The sequence below is a fragment of the Balaenoptera physalus genome, assembly GCF_965194825.1.
Source record: "Balaenoptera physalus genome assembly, chromosome: 18".
Taxonomy (NCBI): Eukaryota; Metazoa; Chordata; class Mammalia; order Artiodactyla; family Balaenopteridae; genus Balaenoptera; species Balaenoptera physalus.
This window is the reverse complement of record NC_138899.1, coordinates 60308935-60331622: the sequence shown is the minus strand read 5'-3', so window position 1 is coordinate 60331622 and position 22688 is coordinate 60308935. Positions and strand designations below refer to the sequence as shown.

Below are 22688 nucleotides of genomic sequence, written 5' to 3'. Positions count from 1 at the left end.
AGGGGAAACACTTTTAGCTTCGCTATAAACATGAAATTATACTTCCTTTAAAATGCTTTCATTCAGATTTTTTGCAAAAGCAAAATCTTCACTTCAAATTTGTCACATTTTACTATAAAATAACACTTCTTCAAGCACTGACAAAGTATGTTTATATATATAATCATCTTTTGGTCCTCATAATAACCTTAAGTAGGGAGGAGGGATGCAATAGCTATCTCCACTGTAGAGACTAGAAACTGAGGCTTGGAGAAGCTAAGTGACCACTACCACCCCAGTCAGGAGGTGCAGAAGGAGGTCCAGAGCTCAGCTCTCCTGCCTCGAAATGCTATGCTCTTTCTACTCCACCCATGACTATTCCAAGCCCTACTTAAGAGTTTGTTTCAAGCAATATGCAGTACAATAAAATTCTAGGATATAAAAAAAAGTACGGACAGTGTTTTAGTTTTAGAAAATAACTGACCCAAATGTTTTGATATGAACCGCCACTCCCAACACTTAGAGAACAGTATTACACTCCCTAGGGCCATTCAAATACTGAGAGGAAAGGTTATTTCTCAAGGAGCAAGAAACAAGGCAATAGTTCTTCTAGAACCAGTTTCTTGTTCTCAAGAAATTTCATTATTTTATAAAATAAAATTTTATAATTTTATTATTCTCAAGAAATTTCATTAACTGTACCAAAAAATCAGGAAGGATGTTTACACCAGACAGATTAAAATGCTGTAGAAATGCTTATCTCATGTATACAGGTCACACTGCAAAACTTTAGTTTCTTAGTCTGTGAAATGGAGATGTTTACTTACTCCAGGTACCAGGCATGTAATGAGAATTAATGAAAACAAAGCATCTCAAAAAAGAGAGCCCAAGGAAGGAGCTACATAAACAAAAAAGCCAATTTACAACAGGTGAAAGGGGACCAGAATCACACCTGGAGTCTTCAGGCTCAAAAAACAAGTCTTCTGACAACCTAAGAACGTTCTCTATACACTCTCACAGCTTGTTTTATTAGGCAAACCTATATATATTTTAAAAATCAGTCCAAACTTAGAAACAAGCTGAGGACATTTTGTTGATGAAGCTTACATCCAAATAGTAAATACTGAGACCTACAAGCATACATCCAAATGAAGGATGAAATACTGCTTCCTTTCTGCATCTATGGATACTGCTTTTCTTGTGATCATTTATCAAGGTACAAGAACTGGCTGCCTTACAATGCCAATTATAATAAAAGGGGTATAAGATTCTGCACTTGCACAATTACCTTTAAAGAAAATTATTTTAAGGTTTTAAAATCATTTACTCTGTCTCTGCTATTCAGAATACTAGTAACATTGACCCGGTGAAACGTGAAAAACGTTTGGTCCACAAACTCTAAGAAACAATGTCTTAAATGATCACGTATATCTGTACGAACTCTAGTGCTTACAATGCACGTGTGCGTGCTTGTGCGTGTGTGTGCATATATATCTTTACCTCTGACCCACTCTATGCCAACAGGACAGGGGAAGAAACCTAAATTTGGAATAAGATAACATAAAAGGGATGCCGGGTCCTCTACGCCATAGTATCTACTAAAGAGTCTCACTGAACAGTGAGGAGCAGTGAGGGACCAGGGTTGTAAAGGGAAAAATGAGGCAACTGTGAATGATCCGAGTAAGGTCAACACAGAGTGAGCAGGCAGAGGCGGGTGAGGGAGAACGGCTTCTCAGTGACGATCAGGGGCGGGGCCTTTCCCTCCCCAGTCCCACACTGAGAGGAGTATAAAAAGAGGTGCATGAACAGCTATACAGGGGTCCCTGCTATAGATGTGTAGTATGTCCATGGAGGGCCATTACATAATTCAGACTTGGAATACATATTTTCTACATAAATCTCTAATTTTTAAAGAATGTTTGTAGTGTCCAGAATCTTCCAAATGCCCAGAGTTATACAAGATTTACCAAATTTATACTAAGGTCAACTTGGACAACTACCGTCAGTGAACTTTCATTCTCTTGACTTCCAGGAAAACTGTGCTTTTCTAGAAAAAACCCTTTAATGGCACATTTCATTATAACCAACTTGCTAATATCAGAAGAGTCGTTCTGCTGCTCTGTTACTGCAAAATATTCATCTACGGCATTTCCCACCAGGACTGATGTGGGTGCGCTCCCAGAAATACTACAACCTGCAGACTAGTTTTCCACGAGGACCATTTCAGTAAAAACTATGATGACTGGTTTGTAACTTACAAAATATCCATACTTGCACCATTTTTTTTTTTAATCAAAAGCTGGGAGAAAACATGTACACCACCCTCCTTTTATATTTCTGTGGTGGGGAAAAAACACACACACACATTCCAAATACTTGATGAATGGGCTAAAAGCCACTAAACAAGTAATATACCTCAATGTTAAATAATAGTTTAACATTTCTATATTTGCTTTTTCGGTATCATTTCTTACTTTCAAAAACTAATATCTTCTGTCTTTATCACAGGACCCAGCAACAAGTTACCAATGTCTCCCCAGTTAAGGCTTAGATAAGTAAATCTGAGAGAGAGGGCTGTCATATTTTTATTCTTTTTTAATGTCCTCTAACACAAGTCTGGACAGACAGTAGAGGCTTAATAAATGAAAGTTCACTTCAAGACTTCTTAAAGATCTTTATGAGGTAAGTCCTTAGTAACAACACTTAGGTTTTTTTAAAAAATGATTATGTTGGAACAGGAAAGTCAAAACTGCCATGATCTGATTTTTCCTTTGCTGGCATTTGCCAGTTGATGGATTCTAGCTAGGAGACAGAGAAATAGATAGATTATTATAAATCCATGTATCTGGGAATTAACAATGCAATGATATAAAATCTTCAATTCTCAATCACCTACACAAAATGAAAGGGAAAAATAGCATGTAAAACAAAGAGGAAAATAAATCACCCATTTAAGTAACAGGAAACCCTGACAGACAGGACTGTGATTACTGCCATGCAGGTCCTCATCCAGGAAAAGTGAGAGTCCCGGACCACATGCAGATCCCTACAACGTGGATAAAGAGAACAGAGCTAACCAGAGGTCTGCTATAACTAACTTCACAATATTTGCACACTTTCTCTTAAAACTGAAAAACTCTGCAAGCATACCTAAAAGTCCAAACCAAAAAGCTTCCGTAATAGGAAACACGGTGATTTCTTAGACAGAATCATTAAGACATGGGTTTACTGTCTCCTTCTTTTTTTTTTTTTAATAAATTTATTTATTTTATTTATTTATTTTTGGCTGTATTGGATCTTTGCTGCTGTGCGCAGGCTTTCTCTAGTTGCGGTGAGCGGGGGCTACTCTTTGTTGCAGTGCGCGGGCTTCTCATTGTGGTGGCTTCTCAGTGCGGAGCACGGGCTCCAGGCGCGCGGGCTTCAGTAGTTGTGGCTCACAGGCTCTAGAGCGCAAGTTCAGTAGCTGTGGCGCACGGGCTTAGTTGCTCCGCGGCATGTGGGATCTTCCCGGACCAGGGATCGAACCTGTGTCCCCTGCATTGGCAGGCGGATTCTTAACCATTGCGCCACCAGGGAAGCCCCTACTGTCTCCTTCTGCCAAGGTTTTCATAAGAGAGTAATTCAAAATGCAATCTAGGGGCTTCCCTGGTGGCACAGTGGTTAAGAATCCGCCTGCCAATGCAGGGGACACGGATTCGATCCCTGGTCCGGAAAGATTCCACATGCTGCGGAGCAACTAAGCCTGTGCGCCACAAATACTGAGTTTGCACTCTAGAGCCCACGAGCCACAACTACTGAAGCCCACGTGCCGCAACTACTGAAGCCTGCGTGCCTAGAGCCCATGCTCCACAAGAGAAAACCCGGCAATGAGAAGCCCACGCACCTCAACGAAGAGTAGCCCCCGCTCGCCACAACTAGAGAAAGCCCATGCACAGCACTGAAGACCCAACACAGCCAAAAATAAAAAAATAAATAAAATAAATTAAAAATGGATTTCTATTTAAAAAAAACAAAAACAAAAAAGAACAAAAACAAAATGCAATCTAGGGAAGAATTCACAATTACCAAATATGCACCAAGGTTTATACCTTTGTCAGGAACTCCTCCAGCTGCTCTACGAACAGCTTGGTCTGTTGCTGAATAAACTGCTCACAGGCCGATTTCAGATGACGGTCTACGTCTTTTTTAGAGTCAAGATAATGTTCTCTTATCTCAGGAGTACCCTTAAAGAGAAGATGACAATTTCCTCCTGTTTTTATGTGCCTAGAAATTACCAGACATGTAAAGAATATCGTTTATCTCCCACCACCAAGGAAACAGACTCCTTCTCACCTCCAACAAGAACTCTATCAAGGCATTGTTGCTATTCAGCCTAAAAAATCTTGGAACAGTCATAGGATTCAGGATTTTAAATGCTGCATCTGTGAAACAAAATTACTCATCCAGTGAACATGTACAGTTTCAACAAGAAGCCAAGTTACTATTTCAGTGTGTAAACATACACTAGTTCTCTACTACCACAGAGCAAGAGGGGTTTCATTTCCACCAAGTCACCTCCATGAGTGGATAAGGTTAGTGCCAACAATGGCTACAGCACTCACACATAATCATCTTCTAGAACTCAGAATTGCAAAATGACTATTAATCACAATTATTCATTTATAGAAAAAAAGAAAAAGGATAAATGGTAATCAACACCTTAAAATTTCACTGCTTTACTTTTATGATGCAAAATAGGTTTTTTAAGAAAGATTCATATACTTACCCAGCTTCTTTTGTTTAAGATCTGGCTGGCACAGAAATTTATTCATTTGAAGCAGAGAGAATAAAGTAATGTGTCAGCCAGAAAAAAAAACACCAAAAGGACATATTTACCCCTTAACCTCCAGACTAATTAGAATCTATGCAAAGTACTAACAGGTCTCATTGATGTTCAAATGCAATAAGGTATAATGTTAGTCATGAGAGGTTAGAGGCTTAAAAGTAAAGATAGCAAGTATTATTAAGTGATAGTCAGAAAAGACCATTTCTTTGCTTTGCCTTGGCAGGCTGGAGAAAGCAAAGCATGAAATGCTTCCAACCCTGGTTTTACAAGTACACACCAGACTGTACTCCCTGCCTTGACCCTGATCTTACTGGGAAAACAAAAAACAAAAAACACACCTCTCTATCAGATTCAGAGTAAAGCTTTAGTAAATGACTCTTTGTTTTTGCTGTCTTTTCTATAAGAAACCTGAACAATTGTAGGTGATCATATGGCAGGATTACATAACCTTCATAAGGTTTTAGGGAAAACATACTTTATACCAAAATTTGCCAAAATTTTAGAGTATTTCATTTTCTCACACCTCAGTGGATCTGTAGTAGAACGAAGCAGCAACAAATTATGAATTAGAAAAAATACGAAAGAAAATAGATGAGCCCTGCTTCGTCCCATTACTTAAACAAAGTTAAGGACTATCAGCGCCTGGCATTCCTCAAGGTTAAGGCACTATTTCCACACTTCACACTGAAAGGAAAGCAGGAAATCAACCAGAATGGTTGGGTGATGGAAGCTTCTGATGAGAATAAACTAAAAAAATTATGCATTCTATAAAGGCAAAAGCCAGGAAATCTGGCTGCTGTTTAAAAAAAAAAATTACAAAGTATATGAATAACATACAGGCTTACTATCTAAATACCACCAGAGGGCTTCCCTGGTGGCGGAGTGGTTGGGAATCCGCCTGCCAGTGCAGGGGACACGGGTTCGAGCCCTGGTCCGGGAAGATCCCACATGCCGCGGAGCAACTAAGCCCGTGAGCCACAACTACTGAGCCTGCGCTCAAGACCCTGCCAGCCACAACTACTGAAGCCCGCGTGCCTAGAGCCCGTGCTCCGCAACAAGAGAGGCCACCGCAGTGAGAGGCCTGCACACCACAGCGAGGAGGAGTCCCCGCTCGCCACAACTGGAGGAAGCCCGTGCGCAGCAACGAAGACCCAACGCAGCCAAAAAATAAATAAATAAAATAAACAAGTTTTTAAATAAATAAATAAATACCACCAGAACCAAAAGGTATTCTTTGTGGTGAAAAGGAGAGTGCATTAGGAAAAGAAAAAGAACACGCTGTTTTAATATGACTCATGATGAGACGACTTGGCTCTCAGGTGAGTTAAATCAAGTCCCCTATTTTATAAGCACAGTCATTAGGAAAGTAACAACCCGCTCCTCTTGGAAATTCTATTATGTGGAGTTCCTCTAAACCACAGAATACAGAAAGTAATTTGAATGGCTATGAATTTTCTCAATCCCCCAGTACATAAGCGAGAAATTCATTCATTCCATAAACAGATGGCTTAAGGTGTTAGAGCTTAATTCTCTTGGAAATGGTTAAGAAAAGACAAAGCTTAGATAAATTTGTAAGTAATCAAAAGAGATGAATATTTATGGTATATCCTTAACTGTTTAAGATCAACATCTTAGAAAGTAACTACTTTGATCTTTTAGAAATCATCACTTGTTAAATCAGTCAGAAACAAACCACCAGGACGGATGAAGCACCTTTCCCAAGATGATTCCATGTCTATTACCAACTCAAAGACCCTCTCTACATGATTACTTAACAACCAGCTGATTTAATCATAATACAACTTGAGTTTATTTAAGCACCTTAAGCTTACAAAAGCACTTTAGTATGTATTTTCATTTATTTTCACTCTTAATGATCTTGATACTCTGGTGAAAGCATCATGACAAGTGGATTCTGCTCGTTTTACACAGGGTAGGGAAGCTAAAACACACATTTAAGATCACAAGAGCCAGGAAATGATGGGCCAGGAACAGAACCTGACTCAGACTCTTAGATAAGTACTCTTCCTATTTTACCCAGCTGGCTGTCTCAGTTTCTATGAAATAACAAACCCAACTCAATGTTTAAAATCACTCCAATGAGCTGACACTCTTAAGTAGTTATTATAGGGATTTTTCATTTTTTAACTGGTTATGGTAATATGTGGCAGAGTCTAAGAGAGGTAATACTCTTTTGCAAGTTGAAATGCTCAGATATAGTTCTCTTCATAAAGAAAATACAGCAAGTTAGATGTAATTAGGATGCTGACAGCTCAGCTTAGTACGGACAAGTAACATGCTCAGCAAGCACAGCATGCAAACAAATTGCAGATGAACATAAAATAAACCTGTAACCTGTGCTGACACATTTGGACAGGTCAAACACACCCAACTGGGCCAGCCAGGACAATGAAGTACCTCTAGTTTTCTTGAGGTCCAGGGAAATTTCCTTAATGGTGAATTCAGTGTGAAATGGAGCAATTTGTTCACGAAGAATCAAAAGGTGCTTTATTAAGAAAAGTTGTCCATCAATCTGAGTCTAAATTGAAAGACAGAAAAATGGATATTATCACAGATTAAATAAAAATAGGAGCACATAAAACGCATGTTATTAATCAACATTAATCTATCTAGGTCTATGGCCCTCAGCCTAACTATATGGTACCAATACTCCTTTGTTGTGCAATGAACTCTTCCCATAGTTCCATGTTAGAATTATCTGGAAAAATCTTGCTTCAAACTCTTAGTAACTCTATCACCTGTTCTATTTAGTAAACCCAAGAAAGTAAATCAGACAAAAGGTTGTAAAGCAACACATTTAGAAAGAGAAGTCAAATCTATTCTAACCTGGTGCAGAAATAGAAGAAACCATGTGGTCCAATATCAGCACAGAGCAGGAATTAAAAGTTCCAAGTATGAGCACGACTCTGATCTCTCAGGGCTTCCTAGTTTCTCTCAGGAACCTGGTTTCACTATTTGGTCAAAGTGGTTTCAATATACAGAGTATCAGAAATACTCATATTTATATAAAAGTACAAAAGGAGCCTCCAAATGTAAAATGACTTGGGGTTACCATTTTGGATTATCCTGCCAGCAACAGAGCACTGACTACCTACACCCCTGAGAGTCCCTGCATTTCCTTTTACCCTCTCAGGACTCATCCACAAGAGTCCTGTGATTCAAGCTTAGTTCTCAAGCTCTGACCCAGTCCCAAAATAGTGAATAATCATAGCCCTCATTTCAGAAAAGAGTCTGTATATTAAGAAGAGCTAGGCTATGTTTGCTCCTTCTTGCTGCTACTCAAGACGGAATCTTACTTTGAAAATAGTTTTAATGAAATTATACTGCATTAGGAAAAGAATAAAGTTGTCCTTCAGTAAGCTATACAGGCATACCTCAGAGACATTACGGGGTTGCTTCCAGACTACCGCAATAAAGTAATTATCACAACAAAAGCTAGTCACATGAATTTTTTTGGTTTCCCAGTGCATATAAAAGTTACATTTAGGGCTTCCCTGGTGGCGCAGTGGTTAAGAATCTGCCTGCCAATGCAGGGGACACGGGTTCGAGCCCTGGCCCGGGAAGATCCCACATGCTGCGGAGCAACTAAGCCTGTGAGCTTAGTTGCCTGCCTCCCTCCCTCCTAAATAAACACATAATCAACATATAAGTACGATTTATTTGATGGAAACTCACTTTGTACTCTGGAACACAGAACATTAGGTAAGTAGGAAATGCTACACATTCTGAATGCTTGCTGTATTTTCAAAAGAACTAACAGCTCCGATGGAGAAAATGGTATAATATAGATTGAATTTACTGAAGCTGTTGTGATCCAGCTTTGTGTTAGTTTACTGATATACTAGGTACTCAATTTAAGTATGTAAGAAGAATTTCTTGCCTTAAGAAATTCTCTAAGACATTAAGCCATTTTCATTGATCACTTTTTTAAAAGTTGAAAGGCCAAAAGCATATAAACTCAGTCATGAAAATAAATTAGCTAATTCTTACCAAATTGAGGGCTTCCTCATACATACTTAAGCACCTTATAATACGAAGGAAACCGAGTTAATAAAAGAGAATAGCCTTACAGGCAATGAGGGCAAAAGACTGGATAATCAAAAGGCTTTTCACTCCCCCCTTTAAAAAGAGGACAGTGGTACAAGAGGACATAAGCATATGAACTTTTCTTTTTCAATTAGGTCCTTTTTTTCCTCTGATAATCTAAGAAATACATACTCACTGTAAAAAATGTGGAAAGTAAAGAAAGTGTAAGGAAAAGAAAGAAAAAATCATAAGTCACCCAAAAGCTTTCACTGTTACTTTTTTTTAACACATATGTTCATTATATAAAGTCATAGTGTATATCTGATTTGTATCCTGTGCTTTTTTTTTGCCTTAACATATTTAAGTTAAATTTTATTATTTCATTTCTTTAAATTTAATGTCTGTGTAATATTCCACTATATGGAATATACCACAATTTACTTAACCATTTCCCTAACATTAGACAAGTGTTTCCTAATTCTACCTACCATACCATAAAAAAATGTGAGAGCTCAGACTTGAAAATACTTTTCAAAGTTCAACCTGCCTGGCTATAACTTAACTTTCCATTCTCTTCTAGTACCCCTGTCAAAATTTCATTTCAACTCTCGATTTCATGAATGGGAGCATATGGTGGTCACAGACAAAGATAGAGCTTTTCTAGGGTCCCAGATTCTTTTGTGAAGAGATTTCTGTTTTTTTGGTTTTAAATTATCTAAAGTCTTGAAGTTAGAAACCAAGTTTATAAACCTGGACGTCCAGAAAGGTTCACAGGTTTGAAAACTCCCAGCAGCTGTGAAATTCTGGCTGGACCCACCCCGGACAGCTTCTTCCCTACAGGTGGCAACAGGTATTCTAAGTGGAGAGCAAGGCAGAGCAGCACTCTGAACCACACTTTCTGAGAAAAGTCTCAGGGGCCGCGGGAGAAGCACATGTCGACAGCCTTCAGCCCCAGATCCCTTCTTCCTGATTAAAAACTCTAAGTTACAAAATCATGGCAACTACTTCTAGTGGCATAACCCACGGGCCACAACTGCTTGTCTTCCAAACTGACTGGCTGATTTCCTCCAAGTGAGGCCATTCAACTATTTAAAATGTCATTGCAGGGATGATTATAAAGTGCTACATTTCCTTGAAAACACTGTTTTGGTATTCGGAGGAAACAGCAGTCCAGTACCTCCCAGTTGCTAAGGCTAGAACAAGAAACCTTCATCCTATAGAATTTATAACCTAAGTATCACTTCTGGTACTTTAGCAAAGCTGGCACTCTCATATAGAGCAGTCCTTATTGAGCACTAAAATGAAGTACTAGCTTCTCTCAAAGGGCCTCAACATTAAATCATATTAAACAAATCCTACTGCCAAAATGGCTTTAAATTTCTGTGCCTGTAAATTAATGCTGCATCCCACAATATTACTATAGGTGATAAGATTTCATCTAATACTCCATCAAACCTTCTTTTTGCTGATAGACTCTGATGCTCCAAGTAACGACTGAATGCAGGCCGACAAGGCTTCCTGTGATAATCCTTGGAATACTGCCCTCTGGTGAAATAAAAGAGAAACATCACCTTGCAGCACTTCAAAAACAGAAAAAAGGAAAATCGTAGGCTGTGAGTACAGCTTGCTTGCCCTCATCTGATGGATTAATTTATTACTACCAATATTCTTCCTAGAGTTTCCTATTCCCACGCAACCTTTCTAGACCAGCACATAGTTTCCTAATTTGCATGTCCCAAAACACTCATGTGACCCTTCAACAATATTTCCTGAGCACCTATTTCATGCAGCTCTGTGTTAGATGCTGGAAATACAGTGGTAGTTTCACAAGGCAGATGTGATTCTGACCTCATGGAGCCCTCACTCCAGCATGATCTCATGTTACAGGCTGTTTTTTAAATACATAAAACCAACTTTATAACAAGGCCTCAGTAGGAATTCCCTGGCAGTCCGGTGGTTAGGGCTCTGAGCTTCCACTGTAGGGGGCATGGGTTCGATCCCTGGTCAGGGAACTAAGATCCCACATGCTGCGCAGCACAGCCAAAAAAAAAAAAAGCCTCAGTAAATCCACTTCTAAAAATGTACCCCAAGTAAAATCAGTACTGTATTCTAAGATTCATGCACGTGGCTCTTCATCACCATATTATTTAAAACAGCAAAAAAACCTGGAAATAACTTAAATGTTCAGTGATAGGGGGCTGACAAATAAAATACTAGTAAATCTAAATTATAGAACACTGTGCATGAAATCAAAGAATGCTAAATAGGAGGTGGTGAAATTCTTATAAAACGTAATTAAGTAAAAACAAAATCAGGTTACAAAATAGAATGTGAAGCATGATTAATTTAATTCTGCCATTTCTGTATCTTCCTAGAGGTGTGGGATGTTGGTCTGAGCAGGGACTCCTGTCAGTTCCCTTGGAACTGATGGATGGGTAGGAGCAAAATTTTTATTATTAGGCCCCGTTCTGGGCTCTGGTCTCATACCTGACGCTTTATTCTCTTTTTGTACTGCTTCCCTATCTTCTGTTTCTCATGAGGCTACTGTATAGAGTAAGAAGAGACGAGGGCTGCCTCTTGCTAGGAAGACCGAATATGCGCAGGTTAGGTTGAGGCCCTCTCTTCCTCCTGCTCAGCCTTAATGGGGTTTTCATTGGATTTGTCTCTCCTCACCTTTGACTGGTAAGATAGAGAGGGAGAAGATTTGGATGTAAGCTAGGTGAAAATGTAATGGGCAGGCCTAGGGCAGAAAGTAAAAACAGGCAGAGTAACGTCCTTGGGCCTACCTACTGTTTGGCTAAAATTCCTGTTAAGCACCTAAGAGACTTCACCAGGGTCTGTGATGACAATGGGTTCCATGTGGAATGTGGCTCCGCGTTATTTCCCTTGGGATCCTGGCTCCACTGTAGGAAGTTTCTGAATCCCAACCTAACACCATCATTCAATACACCTCCTGGGGGGACCTGGGGAAGAGAAACTGCCAATGTCCAAACCCCCCTCTGGAAGAGATCTCGGCAGCTGGGCAGAAGGCTGAGACATCTAACTCCGCAGAGGTGATCTGGCCTCACCCCTAAAAGTCCCAGAACTGAGCAAAAGGCACTTCCTGGTTGAATTTCAAAATCTCCAAGCACAAACTCCAGTAACGATGCAGTTTAAAATAGACACAAGTCGTGAGCACTCTAATGAACCAATGAGCCGACTGCGCATCTTCGCTCGGGCCCGAGGACTCTGAGGAACAGGGCATCTCAGAGTGGAGGAGACACACGTACCCTTCTGAACCATATTCTTAAGAAACAGTGGCATCTGGACAATTAATTACATGACCATTATATTTAACCACTTCTCTCTTTATATGCTGTTTCAGTTGTAACAATCAAATTAATTTTTAAAAAGTGAATTAGGGAACTTCCTGGCAGTCCAGTGGTTAGGACTCCACGCTCTCACTGCTGTGGCCCGGGTTCTATCCCCGGTCGGGGAACTAGGATCCCACAAGCCGTGCGGCATGGCCAAAACAAACAAACAAACAAACAAACAAAGTGAATTAAAATAACTGATTTTTATAAACTATTTTGGTTTTAACACTGTCAATAAATAAATGTAGACAAATCTGATCATTCAGGGATTGATACTCATATCATTAAACTGGAATGCTTAAAATAAATGTTACCTAAAATAAATGCACAGTATAAATTGGGGCTAAAAAAACTAAAAGGGTACTGCTAATTTCAGCAAATAATTAAAATTAGTCCATGGTTAGAAACATGTAATCCGACAACTACTTGTTAAGGAAGCTGATTTAAATTGAGTGCAAAACTAAATTAAAGTAGTTGCATTTAGTACTAAATGTATATTATACCTATGTGACATTGGACATAACCTTTCTGCATCTCTTTTTCTTCATCTATAAACTAAGACAGATGAATTAATCAGTAGTTTTAAATGTATTTGTAGCCATAGATGCCTATAAGAAACAATAAAAGCTACAGGTCTTTTCCTCAGAAAGACACAAATACAAACATACAGACAAAATTTTACACACAACTTCAAGGTGTTCACAGACTACCCAAAGCCCATTAGAGCGGCGGTCCCCAACCTTTTTGGCACCAGGGACCGGTTTCGTGGAAGACGATTTTTCCACGGACGGGATCGGGGGGGTTGGTGGTTCAGGCAGTAACGTGAGCGGTGGGGAGCGGCAGGTGAAGCCTCACTCGCTGGCCCGCTCACCTCCTGCTGTGCAGCCCGGCTTCTAACAGGCCATGGACCGGTACCAGTCCCGCTCCATGGCCCGGGGGTTGGGGACCCCTGCATCAGAGGATTCTGAGGGTCTACAGAATGCTCGGGTTAAGAATCTCTAAATTAGATTGATCTTAAAGTTATCTCTGTATCTAAAAATCTTATTATTCTCATCTAATACCAAACAAAATATATTATATCAAGATCTTAAAATTTAAATTAAAAAAAATTTAAGTGAAAGAGCAAGCAATTTACAGTAAAGATACAAGAATTTACACACGTACATCTATACATCTGTACAATTTGGAGAGACAGACGAGAGTTCGTCGAACTGTAGGATACCACATTCCATGAAGATCTGCTGGAGAAATTGTGGTCTGTGCTCTAGGACTGAGAGATTCGACTGAACCTAAAATCCCAAATGGAGAAGAAGACATTTCACACACGGAGGTCTGTCTTATTTGCATAGCAATTATAAACTGTTAGTTCTCACTAGCTATCAATGGCTGGAGGTACCCACTTTCTCTAGCCTCGCCTTTAATCAAGAATGCCAAAGGAAACCTAAATCAGTGACAGGTGAGATTTAACACACTGAGAACACACGTGACTACACACATATGTACACTCCAGCCTCACACGCTCAGCCCAAGTGGCTTTCTCCAAACTGTGATCAATAATCTTTACGGACTACACGAGCAGTATACTCATACTGCAGAATACTATGCAGCCGATAAAAAGGAGACAGATCTAGAGGTAGTCACGTGCAAACAAGCGGGAGGTGGGGGAGTGACAAGAAAACAAAGCATGTTAAGCAGGAAGATTAATCAAAGCTGGTCTGCCTGACAGCCTGCCTTCCATGTGGTGAACTCCATCACTTATAGGCCTACTTAGTATATCTAATTCCCAAGTGACCAGAGCTGAGTGTCCATCCCCCCCCCACCCCACCCAAAAGGCAGCCCCAGAAAGTGTGAGGAGGAGCACATGGGTAATGTGCCTGAGCAGAGACACCTCTGTAACGGACGCACCATCACTCTGGTGGAGGGACCAGAGTTCACATGAGCCATGAAAGTGCAGCTGGGACCATACTTTGGGACAAGAGGGGATACTGAAATATGGACTGGGTATTAGAGCACATCAGGAAACATTACTAAATTTTTTAGTGCAATAATGGTTTATGGTTATGTGAAAGATGCCCTTTTTTTTCTTTGGAGAGGTGCTGAAATACTCAAAGGTAGAGTGGCAATGATTGTCAATAACTTACTTTAAAATGATTAGCAAAAATATATACATAATACGATAAAATGTTAAGTGTTGAATCTGGGTGGTGGGCACAGGTGTTCACTGCATCATTCTGTTTATTTGAAGTTTTTTTAATAACAAAAAAAGAAAAGTAAAGCCAAGCAAAACAGAATTCCTTTTTTAAAAAAAGAGCTAGAGGGAATTGCCCTGGCAGTCCGGTGGTTAGGACTCCGTGCTTCCACTGCAGGAGGCCCAGGTCTGATCCCTGGTGGGGGGAACCAAGACCCCACAAGCCACGTGGCGTGGCCAAAAATTTAAAAAGAGCTAGATCTGCATATGCTCAGAAGGAGAACTGGGGCCTGCGGAGAGGATTTATGCAGGAAAAGGCAGAGGGCAATGTTGCGGGCTGGTGCTTTCACTTCACAGTTCTGTGAGCGTAGTTGTTTTTCAAAAGCATGTAATACTTGTGGAATTTTAAAAAGCTCTTCCATAAGGCCTTACTTTAAACTAAGATACCTACGTTATAAAAAATTTCTTAAGGAAAAAGAATAAACTGGACAAATTATATCACGGAATACTCAGGAGGTTAAGTATCCTTCGTTTTGCTAAGAATTAGGATATCTGCGGGATTCCTCCTTCAAAAGAAAGAGCCAAAAAGGTACTCCGAAATTAAAGTTCAGTGAAATAAATGTATTTATGTAGTTCAAAGCCAGAAGTCAACTTATTTGTTCATTTTTTCACTTTCCTGAGAAGAAAAGTTAATGGCTAAAATAGCTAACTGGGGAGAGTTTACTTACACAGCAAGTCGCCAAGTAAGGTGCCTACTGGCTGCCTCTTCTGAAGAGCCGAGCAAACCCGGTGGCAGGGCTTCTGCATCGGCTCCCGCCGTGGGCCCCCGCCACCCTCCCTCCGTGGGCCTGCCGCCGCCCTCGCTTCTCCACGCAGAGAACAAGGCCCATGTGTTCTGAAGACACTCACCCTCGGCCTCCTGACGCAGTGGGCCCTCCAGCAACTCGCCCTGACACCACTCCCACGTGAAAATCACCACTTAAAGGCCTCACTCCAGAGCAGTCTCATTTTCTCACTTCCGACACACCCTGGGACCAGGACAAGTGATGACGCTCTTTCTTTTCTTTTTTGCTCCCCTTGCCACCAGACTCAAAGCCTTGCTTCCCATCCCACGTTCCATCTCGATTCTGAACAGCGTCGTAACCACAGGGATGACCCATCTGTTACCCCTGCCCTTCTCAGCTCCGAAGGCCTTCGCTTCCATCCCCGCGCCAAAGGCCTTCGCGTCCATCCCCGCTCCAAAGGCCTTCGCTTCCATCCCCGCTCCAAAGGCCTTCGCGTCCATCCCCGCTCCGAAGGCCTTCGCTTCCATCCCCGCGCCAAAGGCCTTCGCGTCCATCCCCGCGCCAAAGGCCTTCGCGTCCATCCCCGCGCCAAAGGCCTTCGCGTCCATCCCCGCGCCAAAGGCCTTCGCGTCCATCCCCGCGCCAAAGGCCTTCGCGTCCATCCCCGCGCCAAAGGCCTTCGCGTCCATCCCCGCGCCAAAGGCCTTCGCGTCCATCCCCGCGCCAAAGGCCTTCGCGTCCATCCCCGCTCCGAAGGCCTTCGCTTCCATCCCCGCGCCAAAGGCCTTCGCGTCCATCCCCGCTCCAAAGGCCTTCGCTTCCATCCCCGCTCCAAAGGCCTTCGCGTCCATCCCCGCTCCGAAGGCCTTCGCTTCCATCCCCGCGCCAAAGGCCTTCGCGTCCATCCCCGCGCCAAAGGCCTTCGCGTCCATCCCCGCGCCAAAGGCCTTCGCGTCCATCCCCGCGCCAAAGGCCTTCGCGTCCATCCCCGCGCCAAAGGCCTTCGCGTCCATCCCCGCGCCAAAGGCCTTCGCGTCCATCCCCGCGCCAAAGGCCTTCGCGTCCATCCCCGCGCCAAAGGCCTTCGCGTCCATCCCCGCGCCAAAGGCCTTCGCGTCCATCCCCGCGCCAAAGGCCTTCGCGTCCATCCCCGCGCCAAAGGCCTTCGCGTCCATCCCCGCGCCAAAGGCCTTCGCGTCCATCCCCGCGCCAAAGGCCTTCGCGTCCATCCCCGCGCCAAAGGCCTTCGCGTCCATCCCCGCGCCAAAGGCCTTCGCGTCCATCCCCGCGCCAAAGGCCTTCGCGTCCATCCCCGCGCCAAAGGCCTTCGCGTCCATCCCCGCGCCAAAGGCCTTCGCGTCCATCCCCGCGCCAAAGGCCTTCGCGTCCATCCCCGCGCCAAAGGCCTTCGCGTCCATCCCCGCGCCAAAGGCCTTCGCGTCCATCCCCGCTCCAAAGGCCTTCGCGTCCATCCCCGCTCCAAAGGCCTTCGCGTCCATCCCCGCTCCAAAGGCCTTCGCGTCCATCCCCGCTCCAAAGGCCTTCGCGTCCATCCCCGCTCCAAAGGCCTTCGCGTCCATCCCCGCTCCAAAGGCCTTCGCGTCCATCCCCGCTCCAAAGGCCTTCGCGTCCATCCCCGCTCCAAAGGCCTTCGCGTCCATCCCCGCTCCAAAGGCCTTCGCGTCCATCCCCGCTCCAAAGGCCTTCGCGTCCATCCCCGCTCCAAAGGCCTTCGCGTCCATCCCCGCTCCAAAGGCCTTCGCGTCCATCCCCGCTCCAAAGGCCTTCGCGTCCATCCCCGCTCCAAAGGCCTTCGCGTCCATCCCCGCTCCAAAGGCCTTCGCGTCCATCCCCGCTCCAAAGGCCTTCGCGTCCATCCCCGCTCCAAAGGCCTTCGCGTCCATCCCCGCTCCAAAGGCCTTCGCGTCCATCCCCGCTCCAAAGGCCTTCGCGTCCATCCCCGCGCCAAAGGCCTTCGCGTCCATCCCCGCGCCAAAGGCCTTCGCGTCCATCCCCGCGCCAAAGGCCTTCGCGTCCATCCCCGCTCCAAAGGCCTTCGCGTCCATCCCCGCTCCAAAGGCCTTCGCGTCCATCCCCGCTCCAAAGGCCTTCGCGTCCATCCCCGCTCCAAAGGCCTTCGCGTCCATCCCCGCTCCAAAGGCCTTCGCGTCCATCCCCGCTCCAAAGGCCTTCGCGTCCATCCCCGCTCCAAAGGCCTTCGCGTCCATCCCCGCTCCAAAGGCCTTCGCGTCCATCCCCGCTCCAAAGGCCTTCGCGTCCATCCCCGCTCCAAAGGCCTTCGCGTCCATCCCCGCTCCAAAGGCCTTCGCGTCCATCCCCGCTCCAAAGGCCTTCGCGTCCATCCCCGCTCCAAAGGCCTTCGCGTCCATCCCCGCTCCAAAGGCCTTCGCGTCCATCCCCGCTCCAAAGGCCTTCGCGTCCATCCCCGCTCCAAAGGCCTTCGCGTCCATCCCCGCTCCAAAGGCCTTCGCGTCCATCCCCGCTCCAAAGGCCTTCGCGTCCATCCCCGCTCCAAAGGCCTTCGCGTCCATCCCCGCTCCAAAGGCCTTCGCGTCCATCCCCGCTCCAAAGGCCTTCGCGTCCATCCCCGCTCCAAAGGCCTTCGCGTCCATCCCCGCTCCAAAGGCCTTCGCGTCCATCCCCGCTCCAAAGGCCTTCGCGTCCATCCCCGCTCCAAAGGCCTTCGCGTCCATCCCCGCTCCAAAGGCCTTCGCGTCCATCCCCGCTCCAAAGGCCTTCGCGTCCATCCCCGCTCCAAAGGCCTTCGCGTCCATCCCCGCTCCAAAGGCCTTCGCGTCCATCCCCGCTCCAAAGGCCTTCGCGTCCATCCCCGCTCCAAAGGCCTTCGCGTCCATCCCCGCTCCAAAGGCCTTCGCGTCCATCCCCGCTCCAAAGGCCTTCGCGTCCATCCCCGCTCCAAAGGCCTTCGCGTCCATCCCCGCTCCAAAGGCCTTCGCGTCCATCCCCGCTCCAAAGGCCTTCGCGTCCATCCCCGCTCCAAAGGCCTTCGCGTCCATCCCCGCTCCAAAGGCCTTCGCGTCCATCCCCGCTCCAAAGGCCTTCGCGTCCATCCCCGCTCCAAAGGCCTTCGCGTCCATCCCCGCTCCAAAGGCCTTCGCGTCCATCCCCGCTCCAAAGGCCTTCGCGTCCATCCCCGCTCCAAAGGCCTTCGCGTCCATCCCCGCTCCAAAGGCCTTCGCGTCCATCCCCGCTCCAAAGGCCTTCGCGTCCATCCCCGCTCCAAAGGCCTTCGCGTCCATCCCCGCTCCAAAGGCCTTCGCGTCCATCCCCGCTCCAAAGGCCTTCGCGTCCATCCCCGCTCCAAAGGCCTTCGCGTCCATCCCCGCTCCAAAGGCCTTCGCGTCCATCCCCGCTCCAAAGGCCTTCGCGTCCATCCCCGCTCCAAAGGCCTTCGCGTCCATCCCCGCTCCAAAGGCCTTCGCGTCCATCCCCGCTCCAAAGGCCTTCGCGTCCATCCCCGCTCCAAAGGCCTTCGCGTCCATCCCCGCTCCAAAGGCCTTCGCGTCCATCCCCGCTCCAAAGGCCTTCGCGTCCATCCCCGCTCCAAAGGCCTTCGCGTCCATCCCCGCTCCAAAGGCCTTCGCGTCCATCCCCGCTCCAAAGGCCTTCGCGTCCATCCCCGCTCCAAAGGCCTTCGCGTCCATCCCCGCTCCAAAGGCCTTCGCGTCCATCCCCGCTCCAAAGGCCTTCGCGTCCATCCCCGCTCCAAAGGCCTTCGCGTCCATCCCCGCTCCAAAGGCCTTCGCGTCCATCCCCGCTCCAAAGGCCTTCGCGTCCATCCCCGCTCCAAAGGCCTTCGCGTCCATCCCCGCTCCAAAGGCCTTCGCGTCCATCCCCGCTCCAAAGGCCTTCGCGTCCATCCCCGCTCCAAAGGCCTTCGCGTCCATCCCCGCTCCAAAGGCCTTCGCGTCCATCCCCGCTCCAAAGGCCTTCGCGTCCATCCCCGCTCCAAAGGCCTTCGCGTCCATCCCCGCTCCAAAGGCCTTCGCGTCCATCCCCGCTCCAAAGGCCTTCGCGTCCATCCCCGCTCCAAAGGCCTTCGCGTCCATCCCCGCTCCAAAGGCCTTCGCGTCCATCCCCGCTCCAAAGGCCTTCGCGTCCATCCCCGCTCCAAAGGCCTTCGCTTCCATCCCCGCTCCAAAGGCCTTCGCTTCCATCCCCGCTCCAAAGGCCTTCGCTTCCATCCCCGCTCCAAAGGCCTTCGCTTCCATCCCCGCTCCAAAGGCCTTCGCTTCCATCCCCGCTCCAAAGGCCTTCGCTTCCATCCCCGCTCCAAAGGCCTTCGCTTCCATCCCCGCTCCAAAGGCCTTCGCTTCCATCCCCGCTCCAAAGGCCTTCGCTTCCATCCCCGCTCCAAAGGCCTTCGCTTCCATCCCCGCTCCAAAGGCCTTCGCTTCCATCCCTGCTCCAAAGGCCTTCGCTTCCATCCCTGCTCCAAAGGCCTTCGCTTCCATCCCTGCTCCCCTACTCCAGACACAGTTTCTTATGGCTTTCTTTCAGAATTACTTTCTTATTACTTTCTACAGACCTTCTTATGACTCCAAACTATTCCACCTCTTAATCATGAAAACTCAGCGTCCCACCCTCTGACCACGATATCCTCACATTTCCCATTTCTCACCTCTTTACTCAAATTACTCTGCCAACCCCTCCTCCTTTGGCTTAGTCACACCCTCTCCTCTGGCGTGCTTCTGACCCCTCTGGCTGTTCTTTCCCTGTCGGCCCAGTACACCCCTCTCCCTCCAGCTGCTCCTTAATGTCAGGACCTGCTAAGATTCTCTCCCCAGGCTTCTGTTACTGTCACTCTACTTCTACTCTCTCTGTCCTGGGTGATCTCATACAAGCCCGAAGCATCAACGACTCAATCTCTACCTCTGGATCAGCTGCCTCTTTATAGCTCTAGAGCAGTGCTGTCCAAGAGGACTCCTGTGTGAACCACAAATGTGACACATTAAAACGCCACATTAAAAAAGGTAAAACTAGTGGGACTACTTTGAATATGTTTTATTTAATCTAATAGATCAAAAATCTCATTATTTTAACATATAATCCATATAAAAATTACTAATAAGATACTTTTTATTCTTTATTTCATACTAAGTCTTTGAAATTTATTGCGTATCTACACACAGCACATTCGGACTAGCCACACTGCACATGCTCTATGGCTACCATATTGGACAGCATAACTCTAGATCTATTTAATACAGATCTCTCAGTTGTTCCACATGGACCTTACTCAATCTTCCTTAGCACCCATATCTAGTGTGTCACCAGATTCTATTGATTCAAACTTCTAACTATATCCCTCATCTATACACTTCTCTCCATCCCCCACCGTCCATCAACGCCCTGGTTCAAACCACCTTTACCTTTCAGATAGAAAAACACAGCAACATCTTAATCAGTCTCCACAGTTCTACCAACAACACCTTAATGTAATGCCAGGTATGCGTTAAAGAATAAGCTCTACTGGGGAAAGGTACAAGGCCAGGGTTGGTAAGACAGATTTGTACTCTAGTCTCTCCAGTAACTCTTCAAGAGGCGAACTAGGACCAAGATGTATATTAGGACATGGCATGGGTTCTATTTCAGAGGAGGAAATTTCAGCTCCCTATGGGTCTCTCTTCCTATAGGGCAGGCATGATAAAATGGCTTTGTCAGATGGGGAATACTGAGGCTGTTTGGCAGTCTGGATTTGCGGTGTCAACTGTTACAGAGCTGACGCAGAATAAACTGATGATGCACTAAGCTTGGGGATTTGGGGGCAGCTGGGGCTGTTTAAAGCCCATGGAGTTACAGCACCCCCGACTCCCAGTCAGTCCCACATGGAGCTGAGTTTGAGTGTTACTCTTACAGCTGAGGGGTGAGGAGAAGGGGTGCCCTACTTCTCATCTAGCCTGTTGTCTAGATAACTCATCAGTTATCCAGGGTGACTCTTGGATAATTTTGTTCCTTGCATAACAGGTACCCTAGTCCAAGCTATCCCATACGTTTCTGTCAATTTTTTACCTGAGTCCTAGGCACTCAATCAATACATTTTAAAAAATGCAAATCTAATGGTAAAATTAGGTAGAATTTCAAAGTCCATGAGATTATCACCTGACACCTATCACAATCTGGCCTGTTTTGCCTGCTCCTTCCTACAGGAACCTGTACCCAAACACAGCAAACCACCTGACATCCCCAAAGCAACTACGGTCTTCCATTCCTGTATGCCGTCCTCCATGTGATTCTATCTTAAAACAACCTTATTTCACCTGGCTCTCTCATACTCATCAACACTACAGCTTTCAGACTCCACACCTCTCACTGAATCAGCCTTCCTGCACTCAAAGTTCATCCCCCTTCACAATTCTGATGCTCTTTTCCCATGGCCCAAGAGTGCCCTGTGCCTACCTTTATCCTGTCACCCCTGAATTACGCCTGTGGCTTGCCAATCTCCCCCTGCCAAAGTGTGGGCTCCTCAAAGGCACAAGATGTTTTTCTTGCCTGAGACATGACAAGTCCTCAATAAAAGTTTATTAAATGAATGAATAAAAGCTGGAAGTTAAAACATCATAACATACCAGATTTTGTTAGATTATTAGGAGGCTCTGCTTCTTCTAACTGAACATCTGAAAACAAAGCTTCTGAAGGTGGTACCTTCTTCTGCTCATCTTTTAAACTCTGTGCAATTTGCTGTATAAAGAAATCAGAAGGAACATTAAAGTGTAGTTTTCAGCTGTGTTTAGCAATATGAACACATTCTTTCTATAAGGTAAAGAAATATATACTAATTAATGGATAAACGAACTAATTAAGAGAACTATGCCAAAACAACACATGGAGATGAAAAAGTTAAATTGGTATAGAGTGTCTCTATTCTCATAAAGGCATACATAGCCTTCTCTGAACCACTAATTTCAGAACCATTACAAGGTATCTGCTGAAGAGAGTCAAATATACAAGGCTCAGATTAGAAGCTTAATTTTCAATTTTACATTTAGAAACAAAGTATTCATATTTAAGATTGGGTACATTCTAGATGTCAGAAATGCTTTTATCAAGGAGTTGGCAAACTCAAACTACAGGTTTTCTCTTTAAAACCTGTGAGAACAGCTACAGTTTGTTATTTTTTAAGCAGATTTTAAAAAATTATCTTATGGACTGAGACTATTTAAGTCTTTTTCACTACCTAAAGAATACCATCAAATATACACAGGTCACTAACTACTAAGTTGGCAATGAAAATCCTACTAATTTACATTGGTTTTAAAGGTGGAAATATACAGAAATGAAGGCCTAACACAGCGGTCCCCAACCTTTTGGCACCAGGGACGAGTTTCGTGGAAGACAGTTTTTCCACAGATGCAGGGGAGGGTGGCTCAGGCGGTAACGCGAGTGATGGGGAGCGGCAGATGAGGCTTCACTCGCTCACCCGCCGCTCACCTCCTGCTGTGCGGCCTGGCTCCTAACAGGCCACGGAT

General features: G+C 45.4%; 1 protein-coding gene across 1 annotated transcript in view; it reads right to left on the bottom strand.

Annotated features, from left to right (window-relative positions):
• COG3 (component of oligomeric golgi complex 3) overlaps positions 1 to 22688 on the bottom strand; it is a 67549-nt gene that overhangs the window by 14175 nt on the left and 30686 nt on the right. Inside the window, exons 14-19 of the mRNA XM_082435373.1 lie at positions 21789 to 21900; positions 13369 to 13493; positions 10307 to 10396; positions 7223 to 7343; positions 4312 to 4400; positions 4068 to 4202 (exon numbers count right to left, since the gene is read on the bottom strand). Coding sequence (XP_082291499.1) covers positions 4068 to 4202; positions 4312 to 4400; positions 7223 to 7343; positions 10307 to 10396; positions 13369 to 13493; positions 21789 to 21900 — 672 coding nt within the window. The remainder of the gene's footprint in view (positions 1 to 4067; positions 4203 to 4311; positions 4401 to 7222; positions 7344 to 10306; positions 10397 to 13368; positions 13494 to 21788; positions 21901 to 22688) is intronic.